Raw genomic sequence first — 13,257 nt, forward strand, 5'->3', positions numbered from 1 at the left:
GTTTATGAAGTCACTCCACCATCCAAGTGCTGGGATTATAAAACAAGCCACATCTGTTTTATGTAGTGCTAGGTAAGGACTGAACCCAGGCCTCCAACACACTACCAACTATCCATTCCCAGCCAAGAAGGTATCCTCTTTATTTCTGTGTGTACATAAAGTCAATGTCAGGTTTCTTTCTCTATTGCTTTTCATCTTACTTTCTGAAAGCACTTTACCCATTAAGCCATCTCCCCAGCAACAAGCACCATCATCTTAGGCTCATTTTAGGTCCTGCATGGTCCAAAAAGCTACTCATACATTTGTTGCTCCAGATTGAACTGTAACAAGGTCAAATATGGAACTCCTTTACTCTACAGATATCTCAGACATTCACGGTAACAGATTCTTGGGACTTTGTTGCTCTGGCTACTCAGAAACAAGCAAATAGTCAAGATCCTGGTTGAAAAAGAAGATGCCAAGTCTCTTAATATGCCTCTTCAGGTCTAGTGTTCTTTCTTGTTGAACCTGATTAACAATAACCTTAAACACGATGAAGATGGCAGGCCCAGCAGAAGAGACTTCAAACACCAAAGGTCAACACCCCTTTGCTTTAAAAAAAAATGTGCGCACTTAGTGTGCTGGCACACAGCACATGGGAAGCTGTGGCAGGAAGATCTTGAGTTCAATGACAGCCTGAGCTACAAACTGAGTTTTAAGGGAACCTGCAACATAAGACCATACCTCAAAAAAGAAGGAAAAAACCCCAGGCAACAACATATAGTAGTAATTAGTAGTAATCTGCATCAAACGTATTATACCCCACTAAGTACATAAAAAGAGGGTTCTAGGTTCTAAGTCGGGGAGCAATGGCGACTCAAAAGGCAGAGGCAGGTGGCTCTCTGTGAATTCAAAGCCAGTCTGATCTACAGAGCTTATTCCAGAACAGCCAGAGCTGTTACACAGAGAAACCCTATCTCAAAAAAGAAGGGGGGGGACTCCTAGTGCTGAGTGAAAATTCAGAGAAGTCGCTATAGGAGGAAAGACAGGCACTGTACCTGACTCTTAGCTGCTGCTCCAATGGAACGATTCTTAGGACCAAAAGAAACACAAGCCCTAGAAGATAAAAAAACAACATTTAGGCATCAGACTTTTATTATAATACACCTGAAACTCCAGCAGGTAAGATTTCTGAGTATCACCTAAAAATAAGTAATGTTTCCTGAACTTTTAAAATTAAAATACAATTTTATCACACTTCCTCCCTCCTTCCAACCCTTCCTACGTCTCCCCACTCCCCTTAAATTTTTAATTATTACTGTTACATATACACACTCTATAACCTATTGATTCCAGATAGTGTTGCGGATATATGATTTCAAATGTAAACCATGTATTAACAGCACACGATAGGTCTATGATTTTGACATTTATTTCTACTGCATAAAAACTGTCTACAAAATGGACTGAATACTGCTGTTTACAGGCTAGAGCACAGGTCTGATTTCATAACTCCATGTCTAAAATACTAAAGAGAGGTGGGTGGGACAAGACCTACCACCCTAACCTTCCATATCTCATGTTCAAATCCCAATATTAAGCAATGTACTCCCATACCACTATCAAACAAATAATCTGTTTCTAATACAGCTCAATTTCAAAATAAATACAATCTACAAAAACTTAAAAACTCAGGGCTGAAGAGAGTTATTTTCTATTCTTCCAGAGAACAGGAGTGCCAGTCCCAGCATACACACTGTGGTTCACAACCATTTGTACCTCCAACTTCCAAGAGATCTGTTGCCCTTTTCTGACCCCAGAAGTTACAAGGTATGCAAGTGATACAAACATACATGTGGACAAAACACTCATACATAAAAAATAAAAATAAAGAACCTATCCTACTCATGTGAACAGAAAGTAATTTATTTACAAACAGCTCCCAGGGGCTGGAGAGGTGGCTCAGGGGTTAAGAGCACTGGCTGCTCTTCCTTTCCTAACAACCCCATGGTGGTTTCACAACCATCTATGAGATCTGATACCCTCTGCTGTTGTGCAGGCAGAACACAGCACACATAATAAAAATCACTTCTAGACCCAATAGTATACTGTCAATCTTCACTTCCACTTCTGAACACAGTTCCAAACCACTATACATATTTGTACATATACTGAATTGAGCTGCTTGGTTTTTTGTTTTTCTTTTTTGAGACAGTGTTTCTCTGTAGTCTGTCCTGGAACTAGCTCTTGTAGACCAGGCTGGCCTTGAACTCACAGATCCACCTGCCTCTGCCTGGGATTAAAGGTGTGCTACTTGATTTTTTTTTTTACAAACAGTTATTATTCATTTATGTATATATGTGTAAGTTTGCATATTAGTGAGAACAGAGATGTCAGATGCCCTAGGGCTAGAGTTACAGGCATTTGTGAGCTGTCAGACGTGGGTGCTGCAAATTTTAAAAAGTATGTGCTCTTAATCACTGTGCCATCACTCCAACCCTTTGCTGTTTCCTTTTTAAGGATTTATTTTTATTTGCACTGGTGTTTATCCACATGTATATCTGTGCCAGATCTTTCTGAACTGGAGTTATAGACAGTTGTGAGCTGCGATGTGGAGACTGGGAATTGAACCTGGGTCCTCTGGAAGAGCAGCCAGTGCTCTTAACTGCTGAGCCATTTCTCCAGCCCACTGCTTCTTTTTGAAACCCAAAACAGAAACCTGCTTGTAGGATTAAAAAAAAAAAAATTATGCTTAAGAAGTGAGCTGCTTCCCAGCACTCAGGAGGCAGAGGCAGGAGGATCTCTGTGAGTTCGAGGCCAGCCTGGTCTACAAAGGGAGTTTCAGGACAGGCTCCAAAGCTACAGAGAAACCCTGTCTGGAAAAAAAAAAAAAAAAAAAAAGAAGTGGGCTGCTAAGGAACTAGTACTTGACTTTTGCTAGACTTCTATTTTGTAACCTAACACCCCTAGAACCAGGTCATATTCTCTTTATGCTCATATGTCAATTCCCTTTCCAGTAACTGACTTTACTGGTTGCTTGCTTTGTGTATTACACCACTTACCCTCAGAAGCATTCTATCTTACCTCAATTAAGCAAAATTAGAATTAAGAGTCCTGGAGGCGGACAGTGGTGGCACACGCCTTTAATCCCAGCACTCGGAAGGCAGAATCAGGGGGGTCTCTGTGAATTTGAGGCCGGCCTGGTATAGAGTTCCAGGACAGGCACCAAAGCTACAGAGAAACCCTGTCTCAAAAACAAACCACAAAAGAGTCCTGGAGGGGACACCAAGCATAACCTCAGTTTAATCTCCAGGACCCACAAGGAAGAAGAGAACTGATTGCCGCAAGATGTTCCCCACATCCACACACAAATAAATAAATGTATTTTAAAAATCAGGGGAGAGGGGGTAGAGTTGAAACAGGGTTTCTTGGGGTAGCCTCGGCTGTCCTGGAATTCACTCTGTAGAGGACCAGGCTCGCGCCTGAAATTTATAGAGATCAACCTGCTTCTGCCTCCCTCTGCTGGGAATTAAAGGTGTACAACCAACACCCAGCCATATTAAAAACTTCAAGATAAATTAAAAGGGGAGAGGGAGGAGGGACAAAATACTAGGCCTCTCTGGGCTTCAGAGGCTAAAAACCCTGTAAGCCCTTCTTTAAGAGGTGTAGGGCTCTATACACTATTCCATCCCATGGCGGATAAGACAAAACCTGAGCTCTCATGAACTTGTCTCTGAATTCTGAGTTCTTTGTTTAGGCCTAGATAAAAGTAGGCTCTTTTTAAAAAGCAGGTGCCAAGCTCAAAGATAGAAAAAAAAAAAAAAAAAAAAACACCTCAAAAAAAAATCCATTAAGTACCATTTAAATGGTGTTATCATAGGCCACAAGGCCCTTTAAAAAAGAGCCCACACAATCTTACACCACTAATCACACGCCAAAAGGGTTGCCTTGCCTATCCTTTGGCAAACTACCATCTTTCTACAAATCACCAGATCAGATTTCTGAATGCCAAGATCACGGTGCCAACATAACACATTATTCATCTTCCATGTTTCCCACAGCCCTTTGAGCGAATTCTAACCTTAAAAGTGTTAAGTCATAAGGTGTAGGAAGGCAAGTGTAACCAGATTATATACCTGCATGAAACTGCCAAAGAATAAATTAGCCAAGGATGAAGCTCAGCGGTAGAGACTCGACTTGAGTCACATGAGGTTTTGGGTTCAAATGGGGAGGGGTGAACCAGTAACCATTTAATTGTTGAAGGTGCACTGGCATGCTTTAAGCATATACAGGCATCATTACTCTCAGTGGGTTATGAGGGCGAGGGGTAAAGTTGGATAGGAGAATATGGAGAACAGGTGCCCAGACAGAGGAAAGAGGAAGGGGTAATTACTTTCAAAATACATTGTATATACACATAAAATTCTCAATGAATCGTTTCTTAAAGAATAAGTTGATTTTTAAGGTTACAATGTCTAAAAAAAGGACAATGCTCCCATTGAACAGCTAATTTGGGGACGAAGAGAGGTTTCAAGACAGGGTTTCTGTGTAGTCCTAGCTATCCCTGAACTCTCTCTGTAGACCAGGCTGGACTGGAGAGATCCACCTGCCTCTGCCTCCAGAATGGTGGGATTAAAGGTGTGAGCCAACGCCACCCAGCATAATTTTTCATTCTACTCAGGACAGCCTCAGTTACCCTCCAGACAAAAACTGCTGACAGCCGGGCGGTGGTGGCGCACGCCTTTAATCCCAGCCCTCGGGAGGCAGAGGCAGGCGGATCTCTGTGAGTTCGAGACCAGCCTTGTCTACAAGAGCTAGTTCCAGGACAGGCTCCAAAACCACAGAGAAACCCTGTCTCGAAAAACCAAAAAAAAAAAACTGCTCACAAACATATCCCACAGCCCTGCCAATAAAACCTAAGGTCTGTGCTATTACAAGCCAACCCCTACAGCCACTCATAGCAACCAATAATCCCTATAAAGCCTCCCAATCTTCCTACTTTATTAAAAACTTTTACCACCTGCATTATACTGGGTCTTTCAACTGTCACCTGTTTAGGAAAACTGCCCCAATTCACTTCACACTCCCAAGTCAAACAAATTCATCTTTACCTCTTAACTTAGTGGGCTTGGTTTAATTTCTACTTAATAATGGCAAACACAATTTTAATTTTTAATCTAGTTGCTTCCTGCTCTAAGACTGCTTTACAACCTGAAAGTCACAATTTATGAGTGAATCTTAAAAAAAAAAACAAAAAAACAATGTTAGGTCATTAACTGCAACTTGAACACTAGCATGTACTGCCATGCACACAGAACGGGAACACACACGTGTACAAGCACAAATACACAAGAAGCTTAGTCTCAATTGTGATATGCCTACATGTCTCAATGCAAAACCCTTAACAAGCCAAGCATGAAAGCACCCACCTTTCTTAGTGCTCAGGAGCAGGGGAGGTAGATTTCTGTGAGTTCAAGGCCAGTGAGGTCTAAGTCACACGTGTTTCAACAAAGCAGCCTCTAGTCACAGGTGACTATTTGAATTTTACTGTAAATAATATGTAAAACTCAGTTCTTCAGACCCCACTGCCCACATTTCAAGAATTCAACACCTAAGTGGCCAATGGCTACTGTTCTAAACAATTTAATATAGAACACTTTGGTTAACAGGAATGGTTTTTTAATTAACTTTATTATTTTATTTATGTGAGTGTTTTGTCTGGGCATATATCTGTGCACCACCAGTGTGTCTGGTACTCTCAGAAGGCAGCATTGGATCCCTGGAATATTGATCTACACATTAATTTCTCTGAAGTAGGTTCATGTTTCTTTTAAAATCTACATCCTCCTTAATAGTACTAAGGTTAATATATATCTTTCCAAGAACAAAAAAAAATGTCTTTCACAGAGGATGAAAGGCGGTGATGACTAAGCCTTTGATACCAACACTCCGGAGGCAGAAACAGGTGGATCTCTGTGGATTCAAGGCCAACCTGGTCTATAAAAACTAGTTCCAGGGGCTGGAGAGATGGCTCAGCGGTTAAGAGCATTGCCTGCTCTTCCAAAGGTCCTGAGTTCAATTCCCAGCAACCACATGGTGGCTCACAACCATCTGTAATGAGGTCTGGCGCCCTCTTCTGGCCTTCAGGCATACACGCAGAAAGAATATTGTATACATAATAAATAAATAAATCCATAAATAAATATTAAAAAAAAAAAAAACTAGTTCCAGCACAGCTAGGGTTGTTACACAGAAAACCCTGTCTCGAAAAATAAAAAGGCCAACTGGTAAATGGGCTTGCTATCAAACGTGAGTTCTGACCCTGGGAACCAAACGGTAGAATAAAATTGATGCCACAAGTCTTACCTCCATATGCTTGCTATAGCATTCACACACATATTGTACAAAAATGCCAAGCTTTACTTGTTTTGAGAGGTCAAAGGTCTTTGTTGTTGAGACAGATCTCACTATGTAGCACTGGCTAGCTTGTAACCATATCAACCAAACTAGCCTCAAACTCAGGTCCACCTGCCTGTTCCCAAAGTGCTAATTAAAGTAAAGGTGTACACCACCAAGCCCCACCAACTCAATTTTCTTTAACATATTTTCCTTTCCTTTTTTTTTTTTTTTTTTCCGAGACAGGGTTTCTCTGTGGCTTTGGAGCCTGTCCTGGAACTAGCTCTGCAGACCAGGCTGGTCTCGAACTCACAGAGATCCGCCTGCCTCTGCCTCCCGAGTGCTGGGATTAAAGGCGTGCACTACCATCGCCCGGCTCCTTTCCTTTTTTTTTTTTTTTTTTGGTTTTGGTTGTTGAGACAGGGATTCTCTGTGTAGTCCTGGTTGTCCTGGACTCACTCTGTAGACTAGGTTGGCCTCGAACTCAGAAATCTGCCTGCCTCTGCCTCCCAAGTGCTGGGATTAAAAGCCACTACTACCCAGCAGTTTTTTGTTTGTTTGTTTGTTTTTTCTTTTTTTTTTCGAGACAGGGTTTCTCTGTGGTTTTGGAGCCTGTCCTGGACCTAGCACTTGTAGACCAGGCTGGTCTCGAACTCACAAATATCCGCCTGCCTCTGCCTCCCGAGTGCTGGGATTAAAGGCGTGTGCCACCACCACCCGGTTTACCCAGCAGTTTTGTAATTTTGTTTTGGTTGGTTGGTTTTCGGATTTTTTGCGACAAGGTTTCTTTGTAGCTTTGGAGCCTGTTTTGTAACTTGCTCTGTAGTCCAGGTTGGACTCAAATTCAGAAATCCGCCTGTCTCTGCCTCCTGAGTGCTGGGATTAAAGGTGGGCACCACTACCTCCTGGCAATTCTGCAATTTTTAAAAATGCCTTTCCCATCTTGATCTATTCAATCTTTTTTTCTTTTTGATGTATGGACACACAATAAGAACAGTCCTCACCTTCTTAAAAAGCATGTCACTAGTGGAACATCCTCCAGTAAGAACACCTATCTGTGAGCATCTCACACTATTCCTTGCTTTTTCTTTTTTTTTTTTTTTTTTTTTTTGGTTTTTTTTTTTTTTGAGACAGGGTTTCGCTATGGTTTTGGAGCCTGTCCTGGAACTAGCTCTTGTAGACCAGGCTGGTCTCGAACTCACAGAGATCCGCCTGCCTCTGCCTCCCAAGTTCCTTGCTTTTTCATATGAAATCATAACACAGTACTTCATGAACTCTCATGTGCTAGAAGTTCTATATCAACACCAAGGACTGAGACATGCAGCATTTCCACTCTGCTATCAATATGGGTAATTTGAACATGCATGGGCTCTACAACCAGTTACTATGAGCTTTCTAGCTGGGTAACTCCTGCGGCTTATCTGAATTGCAATTTACTTCTCTGCTATGGGGACAATTAAAGCATCTATCTCATTGCACTGCTAAAGATTAAATCTGATTATCCACTTCTAAAGGACTCAAGTCACAGAATGGCACACCACAAATAATACTAGCTATTACAGATTCAAAAAGTCAGACTAGGTTTCATATGTTTAAGTGTTTACTCTAAAATTGATTTCCCAAGCTGTCCGCTAAAATAGACACCCATCTTTCTTTTAAAATGACACTTGATCACAGTAATTCTGTAAAGAGAAAGGTCATTCAAGACAAGTTCTGATAAACAGCTAGGGTTATGTATAGAGACCCTATCTCAAAAAAAAAAATCTGCAGTTCCTAAATTAATTCTTAGTAAGCTGTGCACATTTAAATAAAAGGAGTAGGGCCAGCAATATAGCTCAGCATGAAATAAATGTCAAACCTGAGGACTAAGCTTAACTAATATCACCTCACATGATTGATAGTCAACTCCCACCCTCCAAAGTGCACATATACACAGTCACACACAAATAAAACTACATAAATAAAAATGTAAGAGGGACTGGAGAGATGGTTCTGCAATTGAAAGCACTATGCTGCTCTTGAAGAGGACCCAGGTTTGGTTCCTAGCACCCACACAGCAGTTCAGAACTGTTTCTAACTCCAGTTCCAGGGAATCAGAAATCCACTTCTGGCCTCCAAGGGCACTGCATGAATATGTTGCACAGACATACATACAGGTAAAACACCCATACACATTAAAAATAGATAAAATGTTTTTTTAAGAATAGTGCACAAATTTCCAGATTTAATTTTAGTGTCATAGTACAGTTAATAGAACATCAATCAAAAATACAAAAGGGCCAGGTACAGCAGCTCATGACTATATCAGTGCTCAGGAACTTGAAGCAGAGGACAATCATGAATTTGAACCTGGACTTTCTTGGTAACACAGCAAAACTCTGTCTCCAAGGAGAGATAAATACAATACAAACAGGGCTGGAGAGATGGCTCAGTGGTTAAGAGCATTGCCTGCTCTTCCAAAGGTCTTGAGTTCAATTCCCAGCAACCACATGGTGGCTACAACCATCTGTAATGAGGTCTGGTGCCCTCTTCTGGCCTTCAGGCATACACACAGAAAGAATATTGTATACATAATAAATAAATAAATATTTAAAAAAAATACAATACAAACAAAAAACAACAACAACAACAAAAAACAGACCATTGGCAAACATTCTGTTATTATACTATTATTCTATGTACTAAGTAAGAAAAAGACAAGTCCAGCATACTTATGTATACCTGTGAATCCCTGTGCTCAGGAAGAGGAAGCTGTAAAATCAAAAACTCAATTCTTGGCTATATAAACCGTTCAATACCTGGGAGACATTGTGGCAGAGAGAACTAACTCCTCCAAGTTGTCCTCTGACCTCCACATGTATGCCAAAGCATGTGTGCTCACACTACAAGCACAATACTAGAGCAAAAAAATAAATTTAAAACATCAGATTTACTGAAATGCCCTTAATTTTCTCATTGCTATCACACAAGAGGAAACCAAATACTACAGGAACTTCCTGGCTATCTATTTTTCCAATATCCATTCTCACAAAGCCTTTTTTTTTTTTTTTTTTTTTTTGCCAGACAGGGTTTCTCTGTGTAATAGCCTGCTTCTGCCTCTCGAGTGCTCGGACTAAAGCTTGTTTTGTGATTTTGGTTCTTTTTGTTTTTTGAGACGGTGTCTTTGTGTAGCTGTGGCCATCCTGAAACTTGCTCTGTAGACCAAGCTAGCCTAAAACACAAAAGATCCTCCTGCCTCTGCCTAAGCCAGCAGGACGGACTGCCAATCACATTTTTAAAAGCTGGATCACTTTCCATTATACCTACATGAAAAAGTTTAACGATCCCAAGCTTTGCCTCAAGATGAGCCATCCCATCCCCTCCATCCTTCAAACTCTGCTTGCCTCACATCTTCCCATTTGCTGGAATAACTTTTCCTCCTCAAACCAACCATGGCCTAGATGTAAACTCCTACCCACCTTCCAGGTCACCGATGACATTTTGAGAGCACCCTCCAACTCCAGCCCACAACCAGAGAGAGTCTCTGTTACACTCTCACTGTACTCTGTACTTTTCCACTGTGTTCTTCACCAGATAGTAACAGGATGCTCTTGTTTAGCATGTGGCATTTTCCATTACCATGCCTATGATGGCAAGACTGGGTATTTTATTGCTCATCACAGTATCTCCAGTGTTTAACACATAACTACCAGTCACATGCACATATCTGCCTAAAAAAGGAGGTGAAAATACAAAGTCTGCCTCAAGTAAATCCCAATTGGAAATGAAATACCTACGTAAGTTTCATCTGCTTTTGCAGAATTAGTTCAACAAGGAAAAGAAGGTACATCTGACAGCCAAACGTATGAGACCTGTACCTTTATGCTTTCACATTAAAACAAAGCTGCAACAGTCTCTGCATACTTAGGAGATCTAAATCCATTCATCCACAACCTCAAGAAAAGGCACTGTGCTTTCCTGCTCCCACTGTTAGGTCAAGTCTCTAGCACAAAATCTGTTGATCAAATGCTTAACAGAGCACTTAAATGAAGCCAGCATGGTAGTGCACACCTAGGATTCCAGCACTCAGGATTCTCAAGTTCTGCAGAACTTCAAAGCCAGACTGAGAAAGAGGCCTCAAAAAGAAACTTGAGCTGGGTGTGATGGTGCACGCCTTCATTCAATTCAAGCACTCAGGAGGCAGAGGGCAGTGGATTTCTAAAAGTTGAGGCCAGTCTGGTTCACAGTGAGTTCCAGGACAGCCAGAGCTATGTAGACAGACCCTGTCTAAAGAATAAATCAAAGGAAGGAGAGGAGGAAGGAAAATTACTTGTGTGGCTATGAAGGAAAATACCTGAGAAACAAGGCAAAGGAATGATTTCTGTGCTACCTAACCACAATCACAAGGTCTATCTAATCACTTATTCGGTCTTTATGCAAGCTTAAACTGCCATAAGGAAAACAAGTTTCAGATATATATATATATATATATATATATATATTTTTTTTTTTTTTTTTTTTTTTGCTTCATTTTCCAGACAGGGTTTCTCTGTAGCTTTGGAGCCTGTCCTGGAACTTGCTCTTGTAGACCAGGCTGGCCTCAAACTCAGAGATCCGCCTGCCTCTGCCTCCTGAGTGCTGGGATTAAAGGCGTGCGCCACCACCATCCGGCAGTTTTAGATAAACTTCTGCCACAGCTGCTAAGAGACAGCACGTTAAAGCACTCTAAAGGAAAGACAGGAACACTGCTTCCCAAGCCATGTCTCTCCTTCCCCAGTTAAAATATATTTAATTCTAGGCAGATGAGAACCTGGAAACCAGATTCTTCAGCCTGTTCAAATTTTCTTCGGACCAGGCAGTGGTGATGCGATACTTAAATCCCCCCTTAGGGGCACAGGCAGGAGAATCTCTGAGTTTGAGGTTAGCATGTTCTGCAGAGCAAATTCTAGGACAGGCTCCAAAGTTACAGAGAAACCATCTCAAAAAAAAAAAAAAAAAAAAGGCATTAGGAGGATGAGTTTCAGAGATAAGCAAAAACCCAGAGAAGTACTGTCTACCTTAGTTAATACTAAAATGCAATGCATAGAAGCAAAAAATTTTTGGTATTTTGACACAATGTTTCTCTGCTGTGAACTTGCTCTGTAGATAGGCTGGCCTCGAACTCAAAAAGATCCACCTGTCTCTGCCTCCCAATTTCTGGGATTAAAGGCATGAGCTACCATCGCCCAGTGAAGCAAAATTTTTAATACTTTTCAAAATGCAGTACATAATATACCTCTGTAGAATATACAAATTAGAATACCTAATTTAAAAATGGCAAATGGGGGCTGGAGAGATGGTTCAAAGTTTAAGAACACTGGCTGCTCTTCCAGGGTCCTGAGTTCAATTCCCCACAACCACGTGGTGGCTCACAACCATCTATAATGAGATCTGGTGCAGCCTTCTGGCCTGCAGGCAGAAACCTATATACATAATAAATAAATCCAAGGGCTGGAGAGATGGCTCAGCAGTTAAGAGCACTATTCTTCCAAAAGTCCTAAGTTCAATTCCCAGCAGCCACATTATGGCTCACAACCATCTGTAATGAGGTCTGGTGCCTTCTTCTGGCCTGCAGATATACATGCAATGCAGACAGAACACTGCAAACTTAATAAACCTTTATAAAAAAAAAAAAGGTCATCTATAAAATCATTAGAAGCAATCTCTATTAAAAAAAATCTAAAAAGCCCACCAAAAATTGGGTCGGGTAATGGTGGTGCGCACCTTTAATCTCAGCAGAAGCACAGGCAGGCAGATCACCTGTCTATACAGTGAGTTCCAAGATAAGCAGGGCTACACAAGAAGTCTTCTCAAAAAACAAACATGACAAATGAAAAACAAAACTTAACAGGCAATGGGGGGTGGTGAGCAAAATGTTCGAAAACTGATTTTTGATAATGGTTCCAGAGCTTTGTGGCACTAAAAACTTGAGGACAGGGTGGCAATAGTTTAGTTGGTAGAGTGCTTGCTTAGTATGCAGGAAGCCCTGGATTCAAAGGTATATACCTGTCCACGTGGGAGGTACAAGTAGGAGGATCAAGAGTTCAAAGTCATTCTCAGACACAAAGACAAAATGATCACAGGACAGCCATAAGAAACCTATCACAAAACACTGGGTGATGGTGGTGTACACCTTTAATCCCAGCAATCGGGAGGCAGTAGAAGGTGGATCTCGGTGAGTTCGAGGCCAACCTCGTCTACAAAGTGAGTTCCTGGACAGCCAGGGTTACAAAGAGAAACCCTGTCTCAAATAAATAAATACGCCCTTGAGATGGAACAATGAGGTGGGACTGTGAACCCAGTAGTAACAGCTTCTTCCAAAGTTTGTCTAAATGGAATTCAATAGATCAATCGCCGGGGGGTGGTGGCGCACGCCTTTAATCCCAGCACTCGGGAGGCAGAGGCAGGCGGATCTCTGTGAGTTCGAGACCAGCCTGGTCTACAAGAGCTAGTTCCAGGACAGACTCCAAAACCACAGAGAAACCCTGCCTCGAAAAACCAAAAGAAAAAAAAAAAATAGATCAAGTTATCTTTTTAACACGCCTGTAATCCCAGATATTAGAAGACAAAGGCAGGATTAACAAATGCGAGGTCATCCTAAACTACAGAGAATTTGTCCTTTAAGAAAAAAGCCATTATATATATTGAAAAAGACAGGCTCCCTTTTACTCCAACAAAAAATAGCCTAGATGAGTCATCTTTTTTGGAGATTTGTCTACACTGGTCCCATAACTTCGAGTAAGTTCTAGTCAAAGTGAGCCCTTGAGTCATGCCTTAACAATTGCGGCCGGCATCCGGCTGAAATTCATTAGCATGAGAAAGTGCAACGCTGATAAGGACGAGGTGCGCAGATTGGGCAAAAGA

General features: G+C 41.4%; 1 protein-coding gene across 1 annotated transcript in view; it reads right to left on the reverse strand.

Annotated features, from left to right (window-relative positions):
• Hspa4 (heat shock protein family A (Hsp70) member 4) overlaps window positions 1–13,257 on the reverse strand; it is a 47,189-nt gene that overhangs the window by 32,957 nt on the left and 975 nt on the right. Inside the window, exon 2 of the mRNA XM_057774560.1 lies at window positions 1,038–1,095. Coding sequence (XP_057630543.1) covers window positions 1,038–1,095 — 58 coding nt within the window. The remainder of the gene's footprint in view (window positions 1–1,037; window positions 1,096–13,257) is intronic.

This window comes from Chionomys nivalis, chromosome 7 (assembly GCF_950005125.1).
Source record: "Chionomys nivalis chromosome 7, mChiNiv1.1, whole genome shotgun sequence".
Lineage (NCBI taxonomy): Eukaryota > Metazoa > Chordata > Mammalia > Rodentia > Cricetidae > Chionomys > Chionomys nivalis.